At 45.5% G+C, this 25,607-nt stretch overlaps 1 protein-coding gene across 1 annotated transcript in view; it reads left to right on the forward strand.

Annotated features, from left to right (window-relative positions):
* The window catches only part of LOC128909271 (amine oxidase [flavin-containing] A-like), a 40,265-nt gene extending 20,459 nt beyond the window's left edge, over window positions 1-19,806 (forward strand). Inside the window, exons 4-15 of the mRNA XM_054200699.1 lie at window positions 1,540-1,644; window positions 2,902-2,993; window positions 6,022-6,163; window positions 7,990-8,139; window positions 10,273-10,432; window positions 11,673-11,769; window positions 13,340-13,393; window positions 14,314-14,371; window positions 14,784-14,881; window positions 16,348-16,459; window positions 17,917-17,979; window positions 18,442-19,806. Of these exons, the coding sequence (XP_054056674.1) occupies window positions 1,540-1,644; window positions 2,902-2,993; window positions 6,022-6,163; window positions 7,990-8,139; window positions 10,273-10,432; window positions 11,673-11,769; window positions 13,340-13,393; window positions 14,314-14,371; window positions 14,784-14,881; window positions 16,348-16,459; window positions 17,917-17,979; window positions 18,442-18,597 (1,287 nt within the window). The 3' untranslated portion in view covers window positions 18,598-19,806. The remainder of the gene's footprint in view (window positions 1-1,539; window positions 1,645-2,901; window positions 2,994-6,021; window positions 6,164-7,989; window positions 8,140-10,272; window positions 10,433-11,672; window positions 11,770-13,339; window positions 13,394-14,313; window positions 14,372-14,783; window positions 14,882-16,347; window positions 16,460-17,916; window positions 17,980-18,441) is intronic.
* The last annotated feature ends 5,801 nt before the right edge of the window (window positions 19,807-25,607 follow it).

Genomic DNA, 25,607 nt, shown 5'->3' on the forward strand with positions numbered 1-25,607 from the left:
AACCTCTGGGAAGTTTTCCCTGCTACTCCTGAATAGCAGGCTTATGTTTTCCCTTTGTCCCCTTGGAATATTGACATGACAGAACTTCAGTAATAACTTATCTTCACCTGTTGTTGGGTGGCCTGACAGTACTGCACCTCATCTCTGCCTATAAGGGCAGGATTATTGGTGTTAAAGCTTGTCAAGGAACACACATTGATGGCACCTGCATTCCTCACCGGAATAAAAAGTCTAGCAATAAATGAACGTTGAAGGAGCAGTATTTTATGATCTTTTTGAAAAACAAAATGTTATGCAATAAGAAGAAAATTATTAGCAATTTATTAGTGCTTTGTATCAGGATTTCCTTGTGTGATACAGCATCAGTTTATGGCAGTAAAAGCTCTAGCCATGCAGTGTATCGCTTTGCATGTGGTTTTTGGTCCTCTTTTCTGTGGTTGAACACACAGTGCTCCAAACTGGCAGCGAGAAATCATGCTCAAGGAAAAGGAAGAGGCAGTGTCCTGCAGAGCAGTCCTTTGCTGGTAGTTCACAGAAGCATTTTCTCTGCTCTTGCCATGGCAGCAGTGTGTTTTGCATACACGCATGCACCTGGAGAAGGCTGGAGCAGCATCCCTTACCCACCCTCCTCCAATGTAGCTCTCTAAAGCAGAATGAAGTGGGGATGCAAACTTTTAACACACCTGGAAGGGCAAACATTTAAAAGGCCTGATGAGAACTTTGCCATTGACTTACACGGGGGAAGGTTCAAAGCGATTTAATAAGAGAAAATATTGCCTGCTCATACAGTCCTCTTTCAGATTAAAGTTATCACAAAGAACCAGCTGCTGTTAGATTGTTCGCTTATCGTTATATCACAGGATTATCTGAAACGGTCTTTATTCCTGTTGCAGCTATGTGTCATGCACATTGTAAGTACTGATACCGTTTTTGCAAGTGTACAATTTTTTTTTTTTCCTGCAGCCAAAAGCTTTCTTTTTGGCAATTTTTTTTTATTTTTTAGCCTAGCTTTGTCCCAAGGTACCTGACATAATAAAGAGGTACGTTTGGTTTTTATAGGTGAGGTGTACCATAAAGGTGTTCAGACACTTTAAAATGCATGCAATTTTAGACCCATGCAAATTTTGGGATGCACATTTTAGCAAGCAGGCAAATATTAGATTCATTCATATGTAATAACAAAGAATGCTTAGGAAAAAGGAATATTATCCGCTTTGCCATTGCCTGAGTCTCCTTAGCCCAGAATTTGACAAGCTGCTTAGAACCTATGTACCCCTCACCATCCCTGTCGACTAAAAAAAAAGTGTTATTGTCCTTTTTAATGTCAGCCCAACTGCCTTTTCCCCTCATACTTAGCTTCATGCATTCCATTGCTTACATGCATATGCCGGGATGGGGGGGTGGGGGTGGAAGGGAAAAATAATAGGTCTTTTGTGGCAAAAGATCAACCATGTGACGACTTTGAGAATTTTGTGTTCTTGAGTAATGAAGATATGCTTTGTGGTGTTTCAGTTACTTATATTCTTATGCGTATTTTAGGGAAAGTCACGCTATTTCACGGGTATTTCCCCTTCAACATGGAATCCCTTGGTTTATCTGGATTACAATAACTTCTGGAGGACCATGGACAAGCTGGGAAAAGAGGTAGGCTGTGTAAATTGCATCTGTTTCATACAGTGCTCATGTCACCGTGAGTAAATCTGGGTTTGGTTTGGTTTTGGCAGTCTTTTTTATGGCTTCTTTAACGTAAGAAAAAAGAAACTTTCATCAGGAAAGATATCTCTGTTGCCCAGGAATAACAGGACTTCCTCACTGAGAGGGGGTTGGACAAGATGATCTTCGAAGGTCCCTTCCAACCCAAACCGTTCTATGATTCTATGGGAGGATACAAAAAGATCTGGAGGTGTCTGAGATATCTGAATAAATGAGGTCGAACCTCAGTGTACGTACTTTCTCATGCCAGGGAAAACCATTCCACAAGAAGGGTTTTACCCCTTCCCCAGTGGCAGCGTTTTTGAGTAAGGATGATTCTTTTCTGTAGCTGCCTAAGCTGGGCTCCAATTTGGCTTCATAGTAATTTTGTTTCTAAAATTTTATTTCTAAAATTCTGAAACCATAAATGCCTTCAAAATTCAAGGAGCACAACGGCAGATCTTCCTGTAAGCAAAAAGTAGCCCCTGAAGCATCATGCTGTCTTTCAAATATTTATCAGTTGCCTTATAATCTGGCTGTAAGTAGGAAGAAGTCCTACCTTACAATAAATTTCAAGCATAACTAACTGTATTCCTGCAAAGTTCATGGCGTTTGTGTGGTTTTGCAGAATCCAATTTGTATATGATACTACACATTTTTTTTGTCAAATAATAATATTTTTTTTTAAGGTTCAAATATATGATAGTGTCCTCACATGTCACAGTACTTACATGCAATGGATTATAATTGAGTATTTAACTGTTTAAAATAATTTAATGGTATTGAGACATTTTTCCTCCCTCTGTAGTTAACAGAGAGACATAGAAGCCTTTAGATACCCATCTGGTAATTGACTGAATCCCTGACTGGAGAAAGAATTTTTTCCCTCAGTTGTTAGAGGACACCAAGACAACTTAATTAGAGTAGACACCTCAATTCTGGACGACTAAAGGCGAGGTGAACTATACTCATACGCTGGGACTCACCGGTCAGACAAAGCCAGATTTGGTGGTCATGGTACAATTCATGCCCAAAGGTGTGAGTGAAAAGTATTCCGTTTAGTGAATTTATTCCAAATTTAAAGCTATTTGCAGGGGACAAGAGTAACTCCTGGCCAACATATCAATCAACTCTGTGCTACTAACTAGCTATGACCAGGCAATGACATAGTACTGAATAATTTCTTGAATATTTTGCCTCTGTCTCCAGATTCCTCTTGAAGCACCATGGGACGCTCCGCATGCTGAAGAATGGGACAAAATGACCATGAAAGAGCTGATAAATAAGATTTGCTGGACCAAGTACGTGACACTCTATTCATTTTGAAATCCAGCCACAGAATGATAGTGGCTCCCTGGCAAATTCTGGGGTACAGCTGAGGACAGCTGGGGTACAGGCGGTGAGAACACAGGAGGTGTTTGAAATGAGGCTGGTCTTTGTGATGGGCTGTTGTCAGGCGATGGATGAGGGCCTGTGGAGGATAAGGCAGTACGCAGAGCTTGGGCTGGCTGGCAGGTGGGATTAAAGGTGCTGGGGAAACCTTGGGTAAGCTTCAGCAGGCCCATGCACACAGGAGTGACAACGTGCGCTCTTCCCACCACGCTTTCACTTCACTCAGTTGGAGAACATGTACCTTTGTCTTTAGGAAAAGCAACATGCAAATAAAGCTCCGCTTGGCAGGCATGAATAAAGGTCAGTTGCAGGCACAGGCACAGAAATGGAGGCAGAAGGGGGTGAGGGGGCTTCCCCAGCCCCATGGCAGGCTAGGAGCTGTGGAGTGATGTCCTCTTCTGTGCAGTTATCATACGTGTCTGCTTTTATGGAGTGAGCTGTGTCGCATGTACCACAGAGCAGGCAAGTGCAGCTGGCACATCGGAGGGCAGCACGCCGTGACAGAGGGCACTGCTTTCCAGTGGTCACTTGATGGATGGGGCAGCGTGAGACCTGAGGAAGGGGGAAGTGAGCAGCTGTCGACTCTGGAAACTCTGGAGAAAGTTCAAATGCTGCTCCTTGTTTCAGCAGTAGTGCCTGCTGGGCCTCCAAAACCCTTGGAGAGAAACAAGGCAGCGGAGGCAGCCTTTCTTGTTGCCTTTCACCTCCCTGGCTGGTTTGTGCCCTCTCGGGAGGTCCGTGTTCGTCCCAGCAAGCCTGGTGCTGTGTTTGCTCAGCTCTGCCCATTGCAGTGCACCCTCCCTCTGCTCCGGGGAAGCTGCCCTTGAAAGCCAGCCAGCTCTCCTGGGCCTCTTTGCCCAGCAGGGTAGTTTCTCATGAGACGCTGCCAAGCAGATCTTTGAGGAGGATAAAATCTGCTTTTCCAAAATCCAGGGTTGCAATTCTGCTGGTTTTCTTACTCCTGTCGGGATTTTAAACTCCACAGTGTCATGGCCACTGCAGCCAAAGGCTGCCCTTTACCTTTGCATCATCTGACAGGTCTTCCTTGTTTGTGAGTAGCAGGCCCAACAGAGCATCAACCTTAGTTGGTAGGAAGAGGGCCCAAGGTGATGTATCGCCTAGAAAATGGCCATTGTGTTTTATATGTCGATGAGGGACCACACTGTATGAATGAAAAAAAGGAATGATGCTCAACGTGAGGTGACGACAACTGGAAATACTCTTCTCTGCCTTTCCTTTTTCAATTAATTCTCTTTATGAGGCAAAGAGAAGTGTGCTCATATGAGCACTTGTGTCCCCGCTTGCTGTGCCAGCCCCTGTGCTATTCTCTAACGCTCTCCTCCCTTGTATTCACCATCTTTTATTTGTGCGGCTGCGCTCTGCTTGCCCTTTCATTTTGACTGTGGTTTAGCACTGTGCCTGCAGCTTCCTGACCACAACTTTCCATTTGAAATTTATTTTGCTGGCTTAAACTTTGTTCCAGCTCCATGTGATACGAGGTACGGCCATTTGGACTTTCTCTTGCTCTCTGTGGCATTGTAGTTTTCTTTACAATTAGTTTCATGAGCCATTTGCCTGCAAACTCAGTTATTTTGAACTACTCTTTCTGCTGCAAGTGCACTGTCTCTTCCTCTTCCAGTTTTTACTGTTCCTTTTAGTCAGGGAGCTGGTGGAGTATAAGCAGAACTGGGTTTATAGTGATCTCTCCTGTAACATGCTTCTCTGCAAGACTGCTTCTACTGCCGATGGCTTTGTGGCATTCCAGTTTTAATGGATCTGCTCGGCTGAAATACATTCAAAAACTCAGTAAAAAGCCCTTTCAGATCTTCAAGGCGAGCCCGATTTTTCTACACATAGTTAAAAACTGTAGTGCCCTAAACAGAAAAGCTCTTCCGCAGCATTTTCTATGTGACTTGGGTCAAGATTATAAAAGAAGATTTGTTTGTCATGTGTCACAGATCAGCATCTAATGATTCTGGAGACTCTCTTCACATTTCTCAGGTCTGAACCTACTACAACTGTTTAGCGTCTTGGTGCGTTCAGAATTGTGGCAGAGGGTTCTTGCTTGCAGGATGTTTTCATATCCTGGCTAATGAAATAGAGGTGGCTGGACTTCATACTCAGGGAAATGAGGTTATGAAAGTTTATGTGTTACATATTTTAGCCCAGATAACTTGCAAAGTTCCTTCCTTTAGCAGATGATTATACATTCATGTTGTTTTATGAAAGTTCATCCAAGTCAAAGACCTTTCACCTTCTTTGCAAAATGATCTCAATTCTCTTAGCAATCTGTAGCCACAAATAATTGAAATGTGAATAGCCAGGTCCTCGTTTCCTGCTGCTGTAACTCTGTTTATGTTCAGAGGACTTATTGTAGTAGACAGCTGACCCTTTCCTGATATTTATGGCAACGATTGCCAATTTGGCTCCTCTGGGTTATTTGCTGTGTCTGATTCTTGGTTTCACAAAAGGTCTGTGCAGCAGTGTTACATGGGCGATGGGGAATGTCTTGGCCTCATGGCTAGTTGAGTCCCGCGGGACCCATCAGACCTTGGAAATGATGTGCCCAATGAACTCCCCATGGAGGAGAAATGCAGAAGAGTTTCACTAACTGGTTACCAAATGCATTCTCCTGTTGAGAAAAATATTAGCTGTGACGAAAGGAATAGAAGCTGGGAAACCATTTAAAGCAATAACTAAGGTGAAATCAGTGGGATTTCAAACTGAATGGGTAAATGCTGTTGGAGGGAGGGACGTACGGATAGAAACCCATTGAAACAGTCTTGCTACAGGCTAAAAAATGAGACGGATATAAATCATCTTGGCTTTTCTGACATTGGGAAGGCAGCCCTTATTGAGAATAAAAAAGACAATCCTGACAGCAGTCAGGGAGTCGCATTTACTCAGTGCCTGTTTCTGCTCCTGTGTCTCATGCAGAGCTGCTAAAGAATTTGCCACCTTCTTTGTGAATGTCAACGTCACATCTGAGCCTCATGAGGTCTCCGCTCTCTGGTTCCTGTGGTACGTGAGGCAGTGTGGGGGCACAGCCAGGATTTTCTCTATCACCAATGGGGGCCAGGTACAAAACATCTCATATTCTTCCTCCTCTCTTGAAACCAGAAAGAGCAAGTGGAGTGTCGTACCCATCAAAGGCCCTGCAATTAATGAAAAGAGGTTGAAACACCAAGTTCACGTGGCATGGGAGACAACTGTGTTCTCATGGGATGGAACAGCCCTCTCGGCTAACTTTGTACAATGGGGACTTTTATTAGCTAGGCTTTGGGATAAATTGGGACAATTTAGTCAATTTTTTTTTCCTGCATTCACTTCAGCACAGTCCTTTTGTTTTGTTGCTTTTTTGCCAATTTGCTTTCTATGGGTTACTTAGCACATTTGAATGTTTTCAGGAGTTCAAAGCAAGGGTACTTCAGGGTGAAATGTGTTTTTTTTGGCGTTGAAGCCTCTAATGGCAAGAGTTGGAAGTAGATAGTAAAAGGCCCTTCCTTCCTGGGAGAGCTCACGTGGCAGCATGTTTTATGAGCTACTTCAGACTGTTTCTCGCCTTGGCCATGGCAGGTGCCTGGTTGCCTGCAGAACATCATGGTTTTCATGTGATCGTTCTGGATGAAGCTTCAGAAATGGGGAGAGGGAGCTGTCAAAGTAATTTGGATGTGGTATGTCAGCAACCTTTACTAGCCTCTTACCTCAGTTAATACGGCCTCAGAAAGCACACCCAGTATTTCAGACTTAAGCTACCAACAGCAAAAGTGGAAATAGCACCACACCCTTCCAAGTGTGCCGGGAAGGGAGACATTACGAGAAGTTGCCTGGAGAGATGTCTGTTGGGGTAAGACTAGACAACGATGTGTCAAGAAAGATGTAAGTAGAGCTAACGCTGCTCTGAGGTAGGAGCAAGACCTAAGAGCCTTCCACCTCAGGAGCCCCTCAGCTGCATTTGCTCTCCCACATCAGCAGCTGCTAGACATCGCAGCTAGAATTAAAAGTAAAATTAATCCCAAGACACTCGTAGCTAAACAAGACACGTGGAGAGGGGAAAGCTAGACTGGGAAGAGCACTTCTTTTTCTTTGTGCTTGGATAGGGCAAGCTGTCTTGGTTTCTACCATCCTTCCCTCTCCCCTCACCCCAATCAGTATCAGTTGCGCAAAAACGCTAAGCGTTTCTGACGTAGCGGCCACAATGAGTCTTATAAAACTTCTTCAGACAGCCATTTCAGTCTTGCAGCACAAGGCTTTGTGGATCCTTTCCTCCCTGCCAGTACCAGCATCTTATATGTAAAAGTGAGCTGCTTGATATAACGCTGGTGGCTGGTAGATAAAAGAGGGTTAATGCTTCCCCTGAGCCTCTGCACAGACATCACAAGGAAATATATGTCACAGACTGTGCTTTTTTCCAGACAGCAATGTCTTTGTGTCTTCCCAGGGACAGATAAAGCTCATTGCCTGCTGCAGTCGAGGCCAAACCCAGTTAGAGATCTGTCTTGCTTCTGGTGCAGGCTTTCGCTGTACAGATGCGAGTTGCTGCCTGTGTCACACATCACAGTTTTTGTAGCACGGTGATGGGTAAAATACTCAAAACCTCTTTTTAATGAAGTGATATGCTTAGCCTAGCTAGAATACCTGCATTATATGTGTTTGTTCTCTAAGCTTCAAGAGTCTTTAAGCCAGCTAAATTGAGGAAGCCATTGCAAAAGTGGTTTAGGCAGCAATCTCCATTGAGGCTCAGGTTTATGCCTTTGCTCTTCTGAAAGTCTGGGCCTCTTTATGCACCCTTAAGACTTGCAGATTTGGCCTGGAGTTTCTTTATTATGAGCATGTCATATTCAATGTCATTGTGATTAATGCTGGTGATCTTTTGTTTGTGTTTCTTTTCTGTTTGTTTTTTAGGAGAGGAAGTTTAAAGGGGGTTCTGGTCAGATATCAGAGAAAATAATGGAACGCCTCAAAGGCAGAGTTAAACTGGAGAGACCTGTGGTCCGTATTGATCAGACAGGTGATAATGTCATTGTGGAGACTCTAAACCATGAGATATATGAGGTAATTTGATCAGAATAAAAGTAGAGTATGCATTTAGTGGAGGAATACATCTGCTGTAGCTCTTAGCCAGATGTAATCAGGAAGTATCCATTTGTGTTCGTCTATTTCCCAGACTACACTGACACTCTGTGAAACCTGCTTTGCAGATTTATTTATGACTGGGTCTCTTCTTGGTGTTCTGCTAGTTAGTTTCTGTCATTACTGTGCCTTTTCTGCCTTTTTCTGTGATTATATATTTTTACATAGAATCATAGAATTGCTGAGGTTGGAAGGGACCTTTAAGATCATCAAGTCCAACATTTAACCTACCCTGACAAAAGCCACTTCTAAACCATGTCCCTAAGTGCCCCATCTACCCTTTTTTTAAACACTTCCAGGGATGGTGAATCCACCACCTCCCTGGGCAGCCTATTCCAATGTTTAATAACACTTTCAGTGAAAAAATGTTTCCTAATATCCAATCTAAACCTCCCCTGACGTAACTTGAACCCGTTTCCTCTCGTCCTATCACTTGTCACCAGGGAGAAGAGGTCAGCCCCCATCTCTCTACAACCTCCTTTCAGGTAGTTGTAGAGGGTGATAAGGTCTCCCCTGAGCCTCCTCTTCTCCAGGCTAAACAACCCCAGCTCCCTCAGTCGTTCTTCATAAGGTTTGTCCTCCAGACCACTCACCAGCTTTGTAGCCCTTCTCTGGACACGCTCCAACACCTCAATGTCCCTCTTGTAGCGAGGGGCCCAAAACTGAACGCAGTACTCGAGGTGGGGCCTCACCAGTGCCGAGTACGGGGGGATGATCACTTCCCTAGTCCGGCTCACCACACTATTCCTGATACAGGCTAGGATGCTGTTGGGCTTCTTGGCCACCTGGGCACACTGCTGGCTCATATTCAGCCGGCTGTCAACCAACATCCCCAGGTCCTTTTCTGCTGGGCTGCTTTCGAGCCACTCTGCCCCAATCCTGTAGCGCTGCATGGGGTTGTTGTGACCCAAGTGCAGGACCCGGCACTTGGCCTTGTTGAACCTCATACTGTTGGTCTCAGCCCATCGGTCCAGCCTGTCCAGATCCCTCTGCAGAGCCATTTTAGTTCTGCATTGAGACCATTTCAAAGAAAGGAAAAATAACGTTCCTGTTCATATCTAAGTTTGTGGTTTGGAAAGGAAAAAAAAAAAAAGACATTTCAAATACCTTTAGTAAGATGTGAAATGCTCCGTCAGTACGTGATTACCCACAGTGGCACCCACGGGGCGGCAGCTCCCTTCTACACACAGGGCCCACCCTGCCACGGGGGTTTGCACAGGACCATCACAGTCTGCGAGTGGCAGACCCAGTGATGGTCTCACCAGTCTCACCAGCGGCAGTGTTTGGAGGAGAAAGGGAAAGGGCTGTTTGGCAGAGAAGCCGGTCTAAGGATGTTCTGGACGAGGGACTCCATCCCTCCTCCAGGCGTGTCTAAACCCTGGAGTTAAAGCCCATGCTTCTCCCTCTGTGCTGGCTGAGCAGCAGCCAAGTCAGAGGAGACAGGCTTCATGCACTCAGTGGCCCCACAAGCGTCAGAGCGCCTGAGAGCAGCAGTGTCTGTTGTGATATAGTGTCACCCTGAGTCCCGAAGCAGAGCGTCCATTGCTCCAGTCAGACACAGGACCTGCAAGAGGGATGGAGCGCGTTCAGGAAAGCTGAAATCACCATCAGTGTCGCTTTTTCTGAATTAGTATTCTCTGAACATGCACAAAAGTTTTTTGGGGGGTTTTTTTGACAGCTTATAATTTCGACAAATGTGTTTCACCTTTTCCTGGGGGTGGTGAAAGGCACTCTTACCTGTGCCATGAGATCTATCTGTCTTGTCCCATTCCCCACCTGTCTCCAGACAAGTTTCATCTCTAGTCCTGTAGTGTCTGGAAAGCTGTCAAGAATCATCTAACCACAAAACAACATTTTTTTCCCAGCTTTTTAATCTGAAATGGCAGAATTATTTGGGTCACCTAGAAATATCAGTGTGGGACAGCTAAGCAGCAAAGTCAGGTGTGGGAAAGTTGTTAACAACTGATAAGAGCATCTTTGAAAGGTGTCCTGTGGGCTGAGCTCAACGAGAGGCAGGCAGTGCCTTGTCTGTACTGACTGTGTTTTACGTTTCAGGGCAAGTATGTGATCAGTGCTATCCCTCCCATCCTGACAACGAAGATTCATTACAAACCAGAACTGCCGACAAAGAGAAACCAGTTAATTCATCGTTTGCCTATGGGGTGTGTCATAAAATGCATGATGTACTACAGGGAAGCCTTCTGGGAGAGGAAGGGTATGTGGGGAAAGCGAAGGGCTGGGGAGCCCCATGCTACACTAGTTTTGAAGCTCTGCTGTCTCTCAGGGAATAAATCCGAGGCGGGGTTACACGTGCGAAACCCCCAAACCAAACACACAGATAAGAGAAAGGTGAAGCTCCTTAGAAAGAAAGGAGAGCTCTTCCTCCAAGCCTGAGTGCACACCTTTTCCCGCAATGAGTTCAGACCCGAATATGATCCCGAATCTCACTGTTGCTAGTGAGGAGGAACGACTGAAAGAACAAGAAAGGTTTCCGCAGGAAGCGTTGCTGAAACCCGCAATGCACAGAAGCGGTGACCCTGCCGCAGTAAGTCCATGCTTCTCCCTGCCAGGGGCAGAGTAAGGGTAGCCAAAGAGAATTTACAGGAGATGACAAGGAGAGCTTAAGGTGTAAGCAAGACTTTTCCTTGTTCTTAATCTTCTGTTCTACAGACTTGAAAAACTGGAAAAACTGGAAAAAGTAGGTTAGCTTTTTGTTTAAATCAGGATATTTTTTCCATTACTGCAACATCATGTGTTCTGCAGCTTTAATTGATACTGTTTCCAGAGCTACTTGTAGGACCAGATTAGTTTCCACCTCCTATGTAATGATACTGAGAGTTGCACTGGGTGAGACTATTTTTTCACCGTAAGAATATAATTTTCATGTTTCAGGGCAAAAACTGGGATTAGAAAGAAATGTAGGCAGATTTATACATCCTTGTCTATATGGGGGGTTTTGTGTGTTCGTCTGAAACATGTACTGATGTGATACTAGATTAGATGGCCCATGTTTCTGCTGCATTACGATTATGGGACACCATTTCTGACAGCCTTATCGTCAGCAAAATCAGTGACCAGATGTAATTCCACTGGGTTTTCTTGCTGCTGTTGTTGTTTTGGCCAAAGTGATTCATAGAATGAATCATCATAGCTCTTGCTAGATTATTTTTAATGTTTATTGCCCCCCAATATAGAAAGGCAAAGGGACTTGCAACAATCCACAGAAATTCCTTGCTAAGTAATAATGGAATTTAAATGTGACTTTTATAAGTCTGTGTACAAAATTTCCTAGAGTCATAGGGAAGCAAAGAGAGTGAGTTACAAAAACACTTCAGACAAGTAGGTATTATTGTACAATTCCTTTTATGGATAATTTCCCTTGCTCGTTACTATCAGAAACAATGACCATCAACAAGTTTCTCTGACAAACATTTCGGTTTCTTTTCCCCTCTTAGGTTATTGTGGTTCCCTCGTCATTGAGGATGAAGAGTCTCCAATTGGAATAACCATAGATGACACGAAACCTGATGGATCTTTCCCTGCCATTATGGGGTTAGGAGCTTCTAGCCCATACTTACAGATGTGTATTTCTTTTTGTATGAAGGAGTAGGAGAAGGAGGGAGAGGGGAAATGGCCAGGTTACATCAGGGGTGCCCGCTCCCACAGTCCTCGTAGTTTGAGGAGAGCACTTCTGACAAGTCTCTTGTGCTTCTCTAGTTCGTATAAGCTTTTAGGAGAAGCTTCTGCTACAAATAGCCTGATACAAAGGAGATGGCTGGGAAGGAGTTGCTGAATTCAGCTGTAGTTTATTTTAAGCATTCAGTTAATGGTTTTTTTTTTTTGCTGTGGAGTAGATTTAGAAATAAATCCCTTTCTTACCTAGCTTTGTGAACCCGTGTTCGGCTTATGTTGGGCCTTGCATTTAGCTCCTGGGCCAAAACGAAAATCCAGTTGTCCAAGAAATCCTCGTTTGCCTCCTCTTCCCATTGATCTGAGGCGGGACAACAAGCATCAGCTGGTGGTTGAGCAGGGCAGCAGCTGTGCAGTGAAGAAATCAGGATTCTGAAGAAACTGCCAAGTAAAAAAGTTAGAGTTGGACAAACAGATGGGAAAATATGTAAAAGCATTGACTGGCTTTTAAAATGGGTTAAGCCAATATGAAAAAACAATATCTACAAATGTTTCCACTGTAATCTGAGGTGAGACTGACAAAAAAAGGCCAATATAAATGTCAAGCAACTACTCCTTAAGTATCTGGCAAGGAAAGCTTGCCACTTCTACTGAGCTACACATGTTTATGGGCATGTCCAAGGCTTAAAAACTTCCGTGACCTGAGAGCAATAAGCTGCCTCCAAACCCCATATGGCAAACAGTTTCCTGCTTTCTCCTTGTGGATTTATGCAACTTTCTAAAACAGCACAGGAACATACTTCATCCCCCAGGTATCTCCACTAAGGTCAGCTGACCTAATCACCAAATCTGTTTCCTTCAAGCTAAATAAATATTAATGCCAGTTCTTACAGGACTGGTCCGTGACACTGTGTGTTGCTTGTCGGGGCAGCAGGCTCCCGTCGCTTATTACCACCTAATGACACAGGCAGTGGTATGGCCAGCTGTCTTCGAGACTTCAAAAGCTCAAGAAAACTTAGGGTCTCAGTCCTTTTGGATAAGACTTAGGTATAAAAGGGTTGGCAGTGCAGGCTAATTTGCTGGACACTGTTGTCTCTCTGCCCACTTTGGGTATTACTTTGCTTTCCCTTGTCAGTGGGGATGGAGAGTTCATTCCCACAGAGCAAAATGAGGCCTGTGCTGGCAGCTTTGAAAACACACTTGCAGTCTGCAACTTTCTCATCTGGTAGCTGCCAGGCAGTCCTCTGCGCCTGCCCCTGGGAATGCCTGCTCTCCCTTTCAATTAACTCCACGGGGTGCCCTGCACAGGCCTTCTCACCTGTGTGACTTGTAATTATTAAGTGATGAGGTATGATGATAAAATGTCAAGCCCATTACGTACCGGTAAAGTGCTTTGCTTGTCTTTTTTTTAGAGTAATTTCAAGCAAGAGCTTGCGAATCAGCCGGGGTGCTGACACTGCATGATATTTATATGCCATATTTTTCTTTTCAGTTTCATCCTTACCAGAAAGGCTGTTAAACTGGCCCATCTCAGTAAGGAAGAGAGGTAAGAGTTCAGAAACTGTAAATGTTTCAGAAGTCAGTCAGTTCTCTGGGATGCTTCCCCACAGAAATGTGTGTGAAAACGTGTGTGCATCTGCACGTATACACATGCTCAGTGCAACTACCAGTACTAGAAACTGGGGCAAAAATTGAGCTTTTGGCACAAACAAGCCAAGACATTAATAGTAATATCCATCCAGTTATGGATATTTCTCAGTTTCCAAGTCCTGCCCACTCTTCCATGTTATGACTTATCAGCTCTGTATTTCTGTGTGAACTGAGAAGATTTTTTTCCAAAGACGTTTCCTGACTGCATCCTCACTGAATGATGCTCCACCCCAGGGATAGAGGGAGCTGACATACGTAGTTTTGGGTGTCCTTCGCGTTCAGACTGAGTGACAAAATTTTTAAACCTCCGTGTTTACAACAGTATGGTTCCTTCATTAGTCTGTGAAATGAACAAACGGTACTTTCTAAATGCGATTTTTGGTACACATGCGAGGAGTTCTACTTAGGAACGTGAGTAGTATTCTCCAGCTGATATTTTGTTCTTAGCTATAGTAAATCTGTAGGGATCTCATTGATTTATATCGCTTCTCTTCTGGTCTTACACCAGTGAATGTGAGAATGAATTGGTTCTGCATCCTAAAATAACTGTACAAAGATCTATTTTTTTAGGGCTCATTGCCAAAATCAACCTACATTTCCCATTCCCTGGGTCCATTTTGGATGTCACATTTAGGCATCAGCATTTGAAATATGTATGTTAGGATAAGAACTTGAAATCAGACGCAAAAACAAAGCCAAACCCAACTTTCTTTCCAATGTATTCCAATAAATGTGATTATTTTTTTTAAGAGCAATAACCAAGAGGGTTTTTTCCACCGTTTTTTTTTTTCTGACTCTGATTTTATTTTCATCTAGGAAGAAGAAGATCTGTGAGGCATATGCCAAGGCAATGGGGATGGAAGAGGCTTTACATGTAAGAAATTAGTGCCTGTTTTCACCTCTGTTGTACAGATGTTGTACATCTGGAGGATGAAGCCAAAATTCCTGCTACCTAAAATTGCATGTTGTGCCATACAATCTGTACTCTCAAGGGAAGGACAGCAGCATCTAGTACAGGAAGAAAAGAGCTGCCAGTCTCACTCTTTACAAGAAAAGAGAAGGCAGTGTATGCTTTTATTTGTCCTGTCATTTCCCCATGGGAGGCTAGTGCTTCTGTAAAACTGCAAAGATGTGTTTTGTGCGGATGAATGACATTAGCCAGGTGACACGGCATTCCTTTGACACATATCCTTAGCCTGTTTTTCCCCTTCTTCAAAGGAAATCGGTTTTTTATTTCCAGTTTCTCTGCCACTGTTTCACTCTCTAATATTTGCTAATTCTTGCAGCCTGTGCATTATGAAGAAAAGAACTGGAGCATGGAGCAATATTCAGGGGGTTGTTACACAGCCTACTTCCCACCAGGCATAATGTATTCTTACGGAAGGTAAAACAGAGAATGCTTTACTTTCTAATTTACATTTCTTAGCTCGTGTACAGTGATATACCTTATGCAACAAACTTACGGCATATGTAGCATATTGGGGGAACTCCAACCCTCTTTCTGTTCCCTTGCTCCCCAGCTAACGAGGATCTTGCTATTGACTTTAGTAAGAGCAGAGTTTCTTTTGTGACTTTCAACAAAATAAATGCATAGTCACAAAGGGACCTGCTAGAGACAGGAAACCTTTCCCCACAAGGTTACTTACAGTATTCGTTGCTACGCAGTATTTGCAGTAGATCCCTTTAAGGCTTTCTAAGACCTTGAGGGCACATATCTTGAACAGATGAAGAGTCTCCACTGACTGCTTAGGAGGAGCGCCGGGTTCTGGTGAAGCCCATTGAGTCACATCACAAGGGGAAGACACAAAACCCTTACATGAAACCTCATTCGCTCCTCCCACTCAGCAAAGCCTCCCATATCCTCCCCACGCAGAATTGCTACATTCCTAAAGGCAAGTATTAGATAATACTGATTAATACTTGGTATATCACTGAAAAGCGTGTGGAAGGCACGGTTCAGCACATAATAGGAACAACCAGACAAATCTTGTATCTGTAGCCAAAGACCAGACAAACCGTGTGGCACATTGCAGCGTGAGCTCCTTAGCGTGTCCATCACGGAGTTACACCCTGCCTCTGTGCCAAGATGCGAGTGGGAAGAAGCCATCCCGTGCCCAGCCTCTGCAGTTGTAATTTATCTGAACACTTGGTAGTGATGGGTGAGGCCTCTGACCTGGGGAAGCTCGTGTCAGGCAGACAGGGAAAACCTAATTGGGGTTAGATGGGAGCCCTTAGAGGAAGCAAATCTCTCTATGGGAAAGGGAGCTTATTACCTATGGCTGGGTTGACCGGGATGTTTGTGCAGCTTGGCACGGCTGAAGGGCTGGCTTATATGACCTTACGGGGCAAATACAACTCTCTGAATGCTGAGGCCTTCAGCTGCTGTCCTCTTTTGGCAGGACCTGCAGCCAGGCAAGTCCAGCCTCCAAACAGAAGCTGGTATTAGTGACCCATCACTGCAAAAACATCATTCACGTCCCATTGTAATGGCAGGATAACAACAAAGCTGCCATGCAGAAGACATAAATCTGTCAGCTGCCACGCATTTTTGGAGGCTGTTAGGATTATCCCTTATCCCAGCACTAAAATAAGGCTCCTATTATTTTGCACAGAAACTGGGCACGCTGATTTATGCCTTAGATTTTTTTCTTTCCCAGATCTCGAGTTTTGTGTACAGAAGCAAGTAGGTGGTCATGCAGAGACAGCTTAGTGCACCATGCTCTCCAGCCCAGGTCTGCAGGAATTCTGAAGAACTGAAGTTGAGCACTCCATCAAAGCCCATAAATTGCTTTTAGAAGGATCATCACCTTGCTGCTACTTGTCATCTGACATTCTCCATTTGTTTTGAAGGATCATTCGCCAGCCTGTTGACAGAATCTACTTTGCTGGCACGGAGACAGCTACCCAATGGAGTGGATACATGGAGGGGGCCGTACAGGCAGGAGAGAGAGCAGCCAGAGAGGTACAGACTGTTGGTTTGCTTTCAGCATCTCTAGCGGAAGGTTAAAAAGGATTAAGTACAGCTTGGAGGCTCTGATTTTGTGCATCACACTCTGTAGTTGTGCAGATGGGAAAGAATCCCAGAAAAGGATGTGAACCAAAGCCTTTTTTTTTTTTTTAACTTTACTAAGTTTGTTATTGAATAACATGAAGCCAAGAATCTTACCCAAATCAGAACATTACACAGTGTGTTGCTGCACTGGAGACTTAAAACGAAGCTCATGTCTAGATGCCTCATGTCTAGAGGAAAAAACTCTCCAACCTGATGCTGCCCTTAGATATACTACCTCAATTTCTAACAAATTAAACACTGTATGTTTTAAAAGTAATTTAAGTCATTACAAATGCTTACAGCCATTTCCTGTGTAGCAATCTGGAAATCTGAGCATTGTTCTCATTTTTCATCTATCCCTTCTGCTTCTCCTTTTATGAGAGAGTACCATTAGCTCAGCTTTATGAATTCACAATGGGCAGCTCTGATAATGTCTAAATCTCCTCAGAATGACACTCACTGGGCTGGGTTCCCAGTCACAGTGAGATCCCTTTACAACAGTCTGGAGGGAGGGAAAAAAAACATTAAAGGGCGTACGTTACAGTTACAACTGCTGTATGACAGAGCCATGGAGCTGTTATTTAAGGGAAAATCAGCCCTTTGCTTCCATTTGAGAGAAAGTCGTATTCACCTTATAATCCTCATCACTTGCTGTTTCAAGTCACCTAATTTCTCTTTTCTCCATGACCGTGAGCAGTAGTTACAGAGACGGTTCGCTGTCTCTTCTGGAGACATTCATTTGCCACTGAGAACGTCCATGATTATTAACATCAGTTTATTCTCAAGAAAAATCCTCTAAGAGCTTTGTACTGCCTGAATAGCCAAGAGATAACTTCATAATTGTGTACTTGGAGAGCCCCAGAGTTGTATCTCTCCTCTTTCTAGTTGGTGATCCAAGCAGCATCACTTCTAACAGGCTTTGAGTCCCAAGCGTGTGGCAGTAACCTCACCTTGCTATTTCTCAAACAGTCATGTGAAAAAGCATTTTTACTTGTACTCAGGAAAAAATTTTAAGTAAACATCTGGAGAAGCTGTAGTTCGTGTGGATTTCTGAGTGAAGTCCTGCTTTTTACAAATGACTCTGTGAAACTGTCCTTTTATCCTTAAAACACTGATTAGGCCCACAATGGTTTGATGACCAGCTATCATATAGTTACACAAACAACCAAAACTGCTTCCTTCTTCTCTCTTTGCTGATATAAACAGAGAAACCACTATACAATTTCTGGTTCAAAGCACTTTCAGCTAGTCATAGTTATGCCTTTTATCAACGTCACTTTGCTCTGATTTGCTCTGCTTTTCCAAAACTGAAAGTAGTGTGGGTTTTCATTTCTTCTCGCGTGGTACAAATATTTTTTTTCTTCTAGATATTGCATAGTATGGGGAGGATCTCAGAGAATGAAATTTGGATGCCAGAGCCAGAGTCAAAGGTAAGCCAGACTGTCTCGTTGTCACCCAGTCAGGTGTGCACCCCTCAGGCTGCGGTCCCTGCTTCATCGAGGTTTCGGTTACCTCACATGCATCATCCTTTTTTTGACTCATCCAAGGACTGTTGTTACCCCTGTCTGAGGGGTGGATGGCCAAGACCCAGGGACAAGGATCTCAGAGCCCGGGGGACCGCAAAATGCGGGAAATCAGCCTAGTTCTGCTCAGTCCTAGGCCATGGTTTTAAGCCAAATATAACCTCCTTCCAGTCACAAGTCACTCCAGCTTTCCTGTCCCACGGATGACAGAAAATATGCATTTGACAGCCCTGACCCTCCTTCCCCGCCCCGCGACCTGGTCCTTGGGAAAAACCTGTGATCTGCCCAGCCTAGCAGGGGACGTTTGCCTCGTCCCTGCTCCCGCAGTGAGGGAGACCCTGCTGTGGTACCATCTCCTCTCTCCCGCAGGATGTCCCAGCCCGACCGTTCACCACCAGCTTCTGGGAGAGGAACCTGCCGTCCGTGCCGGGACTGCTGTGCCTGCTTAGCTCCACCGTGTGTTTCACCTCTGTGGCTGCGGTGGGGCTGTTTGCCTATAAAAAGGGACTACTAATTAGAAACTAGTGGGGACCACACGTCCTGTGGAAGACACGTACTCCCTCCTCTTCCCTTTTACCAGATGAGTGTTATTTTTGGAGAGAAGTGGCATGGACAGCTGGAAAGGGCAAAAGTTGTTCTCCTTGTGATTTTTCTTTTTAGTACCATAATTAATGCATCAAATCTACTGCAGTTGCTACCAGCTAAAGAGAAATAAATCAATTGTGGGGGTGTTTTTCAAATTTGCCTTTTCCTGTCCATTTGTTTTGATGGGACATGATAATATCGATGTTATATTCCTAATACAGGCAAGGCAAAATGCAGTCACACCTTTCCTGAAAGGCAGAGAGACCTTGAAGAATGCATTCATTTCCACTTGCTGCTTTATTTTTTACCAGATGAGATAATAAATACCCTTATGTATTCACCTCGGTTAGCGGCTCAGAATATCTGAGACTATTCCCGTAACATCCCCGCTGCACAGAAGAGATTAGCATGCCAATCAGACATAGAATTGCCAAATTAATTTTCAAATGCATTTGATTAATTATTAATCATCGCAACATGAAACTGAACCGCGAGCTGGTTGAAAAGCGGTAATTAGCACGAAGCAGCTCGCTAAACGGTGAGAGAGGAAGCCCGAGTGGACTTTATTCTGCCCGCTACCCAGCAAACATCTGCGCTTATCTGTTCTGCAGGGTACCCGCATCGCTGCGGCACGGCCACAGCTACGGCGCGGCTCTCGGTTGCTTCCTGGCCCGAGAGCATCCAATCCAACCGAGCCGTTCACTGTTAAAGCGGAGTGAAAGGAATTAGCAAAGTTAAAGCCCCTCCAACTTGCAGCAGGTGCTGGCTGTTATTTTCCGAATGGCAGCAGCTTCCTGGCTCCCTGTCAATTCCTCGTTTTGCTCGTAATCTGTACCGCCTTCTTCCAATAAGGAGAAATATATTTGGGGCTTGAATTACTGCCTTGTAAATTACAGTAATTGGATGCATCTGCCTGTTCCGCTGTTATTATGTACATGATACACTTAAAATAATCACTTTAGTGTTTAACTGAAGTCTGGAATATATGTTTCACAACGTACCATCATTATGCGGTCTTTTTGCCATGAAATGTGAGCGTTGTATGTGTCCATGAACTCAACTGTCATTCAACATGGGTAAAATGTGCCTTGCAGTAGCCCTGCAACCTTGGTAAGAGGAGCTCTTCTATAAACTTTTCTTCAGATTCTTTCTCGTGTTGTTTTTTTCTGAGTTTTTGGAAGGTGGTGTTCCTCTAGTGCATTAAATCACTCGGCACATCACATGCAGCAGCCACCAAATCCTTCCCCTGCTTGATATGATCCAGGTCTATATGCCAACAGAAATATCTGCCTACCTAAGATGACTTCACTCCTGGCCTCTGCTTCAACCACATTCATGTGTCCTCTTGTTTTTTTCTACAAAAGCCTTGTACACACCGTGAGTGCAGACCAATCTCAGCTGAGGTGCTGGTGGGTTCCAACCCAGAAGCTGTTTCCAGAGGGAAGGGATGCTTCAGGTGGCCCCTTGTCATCGGATGCGAGCAGGTGCCCACGGTGCCGGTGTTAAGCACCGCACAGAAAAGGTTGTGCAGACAGTACATGTCCCCTGAGCTACTTTGTTCATTGTTTGCAGGCATTCTGTGCGAGGATCAGCCAGCCGCTACCGGTTTCTCTGGGGGTAAAAAAAGCATGAACAGATTATTTATAAGACTATCTACATTTCCAGCTTCGGCTGTCCCGTCTACCTTGAACTTACACATGCACTTCGGGCTACACACGCTAGAGAGAATAGTCTCAGTAGGAAGCAGCAATGTTGAATTTTGAACACACTAAACTGTAATATTAAATGCTTGTTTAAAGGATTTTTGACAGGTCGTTTGACAGGTTGGTTTTGCATCCACTGTAGGAACATTTTAAAGGGCGGAAAAATGACTAACGTGAATTACTGTTCTCCCCGGCTCCAGCCGTTACTGACAAGGATTCCTGTGCTCCAGGACTACCCCTGCATGCAGCCTGGCACAGCCCCAGTGCCCGCCCCAGGGCTCGGGGAGGGAGCGCAGGCTCGCTCCTGACAAGCCTTTTGTGGTGTGCAAAGGTTCTGCACCGTTACATGCTTCCCCCCAGGGGGATATTTCCACCACCTGAAAAGCACTATCTGTATCTGTTCAAAAATATTCATCCATACGCGTATTTGTGGCAATTAGAGCCATTCATTACTTTCCCGACTTTAAGCTTGACATCTGAATTTCACAGCTTTTGTGTGCGCGTGCAAAAGGGACCCCAAATCATCTGGAATACACCCATGAGCCGACACCATCCAGCTTGGCTTTTCACCTTATCCACGATAAGGTGGATCACTCGATTTGGCTGAGCGAGTTTCAAACTGTTAAGCAGGGCCAGGTACTACAACGTTCCCCGCTTCACAGGGAAAAAGCACGTCTCGCTGCTGTGGGAGTGGTAAGCGGCAAAATGAAATGAGAGAGGTTGATTAAAATTGGCATTTGTGAAACTCCTGCAGCTCCCAGGCACCACGCTGCTGCAGCGAAAGGGCAGCATTTGTCAGAGATTATAGACCAGTTTCCATCCTGCTTTAATGCCCTTTCTGACAATCAGAACAATTTCCCTGTTTAAACATTAAACATTTAGCTTAAATATTAAACAGCCAGGCATCTTTCTTAAACCAATTTTGAAACGGAATGGGACTGAGTTTATCACCGCTGACAACTCTCCAAGTGAGCTGCTGCTGTTATTAAAACCATGAGGCTGAAGCACCGTGGAAACGCCTCTTTCTTCTGGGGACCGAGTGGAGTCCTCACGCAGGCCGTGGGGTGGGAAAGCCTTTGGTGACCTTCCCTAACCAGGGGCGCTCAGCGTCCCAGTTTTTGGAGGAAGAACCTCCTTGGCGGAAGGAGGGAGATGCTCCGTCCTCCTAAAGTAAGGGGTGAGACAGGAGAGGCCAAGGTCCGCGCCAAGTCCATGAGCACCAGGGTGGGAACTGAATGGCCTGGGAAAACGGGAAAGCCTCAGGTGAAAAGGCTGCTGTTTGGTGCTTGGGAATAAAGCCAAGACCAGAGCGAGCACTGGCAGAAGGAGCAGCAGAGGGGAAAGAGAGAAAAATAATTTAAAAAGTACACTAATCCTCTGTACTAGCAGTGAAATAAGAAGCGCCACAGAGCAGATAGTTCAGGCGGTGCGAAATAAGCAAGCGGAGACGGTACATGTGAGAGAACCTGCCTGTTTTTTAATTAAATTGCAGGTTTTGCTTACAGATACCACAGCAGATGTGCCCCAGCCCCTGACAGCATGTCACATAATTAGCCTTTCAACACCTCTGAGAGCCACCAGAAATTGGCACAGAAAAATACTCCTGTGAGACTCTTGTGCTTCCCACCTCCTTCTTGCCCTGCTCCCCTCGGCTGCCGCTCCTGCCTGTGCAGGGCGGCACGGCTGCCCCCTCCCCGCTGCCATCAACCAGCCCCGTGGGGAAGGAGACCTTGAAACAGGGCAGGCTGCTGGGCCACCAGGAGCTGGGTGGGCAGGAGGTGCAGGAGGGGAGCTGCTGTCTGGCTTTTTTTGCGTCATTGGTCCAGCAAGGCTTTCCTTCCTTCATCATCCACCCATCATGCAACCTCCAAAATGCCCAGTGTGGGAACTGACAACCTGAACCCCTCTGGTTGCAAACCTACTGTATGAGAGGTCTGGGAAGGGGCCACCATCACGAGGATGAAGCGCCCGGTGGCAGGGGCTGCATGCTTTGGTGCAGTGAACGTGAACCTCCCCCAGGTCAGGCAGCGTCCCTCCAGCCATGCCCCTCAGCTGGGGCAAAGGGGAGGTATGGCCAGACTCACCTGGGTGACAAAGGTCCATCCAGACTCAAATCCACCCTGGGCAAGGAAGTGGTTCCAGCCTGTGCTTGGTCTCTTCAATAGTCATTCACCAGCAATACTTTCCAGTCCATGTTTGATCCAGCCCCCAGCTTCATGCTTGATCTTTTTGCCCAGGATCAAACATTCCGCCAGCCACTGGCACAAATTACCATTATATATTTGAATGAAAATACCACCCAGGGGGATGTGCCAAGGTAGCACAGTCTGATGGGCCAGAACATGCAGGTTTCCCACCAGTCGGTTCCCACATCCCATTGACCAAGTTCTGCTGCCTGACAGCAGGAGCTTTCCCTGGCCAGAAACCACGCCGGGAACAAGCTGGGGCCTGGTCTGATGTTCTCTGCACAGAGGTCAGCTCCCAGTTCCTGACAGCAGCATCAGGACACAGAAAAATGGACAAATCCAGAGAGTAGTCTTCTCTGGAAACATTATTTTAGTTGGTTCTTTTCCTTTTGGGTTGTTTCTCTTCCAGGGAGCAGTTGGAAACAAACAATTTTGTTATGTAAATGGTCCCTGCAACAGTTGCTTTCCACACACACAGCGAGAAAGCAAATTTCATCTTGGTGAAAATCCAGAAGGGGAAATTAAATGTGCTCTTTGTTAGTGAACTGTAACTTTTCTCACTCAGCTCCTGTGCTTGGCAATCAGTGTTTCAGGCTCTGGTTGCAATTCCTGTTCTGCTCTTTATTTGTAGTGCTTGGCTTACCAGTTTCTGTTCTCTATTTCTTGCTCTCTTTGGTGTTGCTTTTTTGTTTGTTTGTTTTTTGGGTTTTTTTTGACTCATCTTACGTAGCAGAGAGAATAACCCAGGACACAAAGGAGGAGCAGGGAGAAAAAGTTTCGCAAGTGAGCGTGCATTCCTTATGAGAGGGAAAGTTTAGCAGAGCGGTGCTGGTCACTTGCTGGGTGCCAGAGGAGTCAGCAGCGCCTCCGAGCTGCCCCTCTCCTCTTCCAGGGGTCCCAGGAGACGTGATGTACCCCAGCCTACACCCATGAACCGCTCAGACAGGGGTGGGAGTTTGCAGTGCCTGTGACCTTGCCAAGCACATGACGGTGTAAGGCAGAGGTCCTTTGCCATCTCTACCTGCCCACAGTTACTCTTTCTCTATGAAATATAACCGTGAGCTCTGCTGCCACTTACAGTACAAGAAGACAGCTTCCACTCGAGATGGTGTAGAAAATGAAGCAAAGGATGTAATTACCGCTTGTTTTGGCATTTGGACTTTCACGGCCAGACCGTCCACTTGAAAACTCCTTGGATTATAGCCTGAGCACCATCATTTTCATTAAGACGATGGTTAAATCCAGGATGTCCAGCTGAATTCCAAAAGGCAGAGCCTAGCACTGGGGGGGGGTGGGACAGGGACATGGGAACACACACACTCTACTGTGAGTAGACCCCAGCTGCAGACAGCTGTGCTGAAGCGTGGCCAGCCGCCCAGCTGCTGCACAGCAGCATGGCACCGCGGGGCTCACGGCTGAAATAAAGGCTGCCATCTTCTGGCTACACAATAGCAGTATTTTATCACCTCGCAAACAAAAACGTGGCAAAAGCTCAACACTTTGATTCGCAGAAAGGTCTCCGTGGGTATTTCTGCACCGGTGCTTACTCTTCCTGTCGAGTACCCAAAATATCAAACTCTGGAATGGAAACACACTGAAGGGAAGGGATGCAAGTCCCTGGCATCAAGCCCCAGTTCTCACCATCTCCAAGCTCCGATATGCCACATTGGAGGAAGCAGAGAAAGGCAGGCGCCATCCCTGCAGCCTCTCCTTCCTGGCATTAGCTGGTCCCTGGCAAAAATCAGGGCAACGACATGGCTGCGGCACCACCACTCTGCCGCCACGGCAAGACTTCCTCTGAAGGGTGGCTGAAGTCCTTTCTGCTGCTTGGCAGCATGAAGGAGCTGGGAGAAAAGTGTGAGCACAGACCCTAAACGCACCTGAACGCTCCCCTCCTCTGGCAAGGGGTTTTCTTTGGGGACAGTTTGCTTTAAGGGTATAGACAGAGGTGTTGACTCAAATACGCAGCCTCTGAAAAAGCACTCCGGCCAAGCTCCGGCTCATAAAAAAAATGATTGGGAAATAACATAGTTTCTAATTTAGTTTAATATTCTCATTCCACTTTGGCCTGAATTGGCAAGTGGGGGCTGGAATAACATCTCCCCTTGATTTTGATTAAGTGAAAGCATGCATTTCAATTGTTTAAGATAATGACTGCACAGCCCAATGGGACATCTCACTGCCTCAGACCTGGAATAGAAGTTTCCACATCTGAAATTATAATGTAATTTCTGCTAAATGCAACACTGCTGTGCAAAGTGTTTTCTTACAACTTGGAGCATATGCAAATTGGGAGCGAACAGCCTGAGAGCTGACAAGGATGCCTCGGTGCATTATTAATACACTTCCTTTTGTCCCCTCCTTCCCATGCAAGCGTTACAGCGTATTCGAGTGCAGCGTTGACTCCCATTAGACAGCGGTGCAGGCGGGAACCCAGCCATTTGACAAACCCAATCAGCCAAAGGCTGGTGTTTCTGCTGGGTACCGCTTCCTCGAGCGCTTCTTCAACAAGTCTCTGCTGCTGCAGGGAAACGGCACTCGATGAGACGCCCCTCAAAGTTACTACTGGCGTTCAACGACTTTATGCCCTAGGGTAGATGAGGCTGGGCTCTATGTGCTCAGAGCCTTTCTGCTGCAGGTCAGACGAACGGATTGCTGGGCTTTTTTCCCCCCCTCAAAGTTGCGGGAATGCAGGGAGGGAGTCTACAGAGCCTGTAGAAGCCAGAGTAAATGGAGCTGGATAGATACTGATTATTTTGTTAGGGCTGTTCCGCTAAGGAGGGGTTGTAAAAATTGCTAACAGAAAACGCCCTGTGCACATAGCAAAAACCAGCCCTGGGTGAAAGCTAATAACCCTTTACTTCTAAACTAGAAAAGGTATCCCTCACACTCTGTCAAAACACAAAGGGAGACTGTCTTTGACCTACAATGGACATGAAACCTCAGAACAACTTGGTTTGCCTCTTTCAGCAAGGCCAGGAAGAATGGAAAACTGGGATGAGCCAGCACGGCCCTAGGTAAAGACCCAGCGGACAAGACTCTTAGCGTGTGTTTCACAGCT

This window comes from Rissa tridactyla, chromosome 1 (genome assembly GCF_028500815.1).
Source record: "Rissa tridactyla isolate bRisTri1 chromosome 1, bRisTri1.patW.cur.20221130, whole genome shotgun sequence".
In the NCBI taxonomy this organism is placed as follows: domain Eukaryota; kingdom Metazoa; phylum Chordata; class Aves; order Charadriiformes; family Laridae; genus Rissa; species Rissa tridactyla.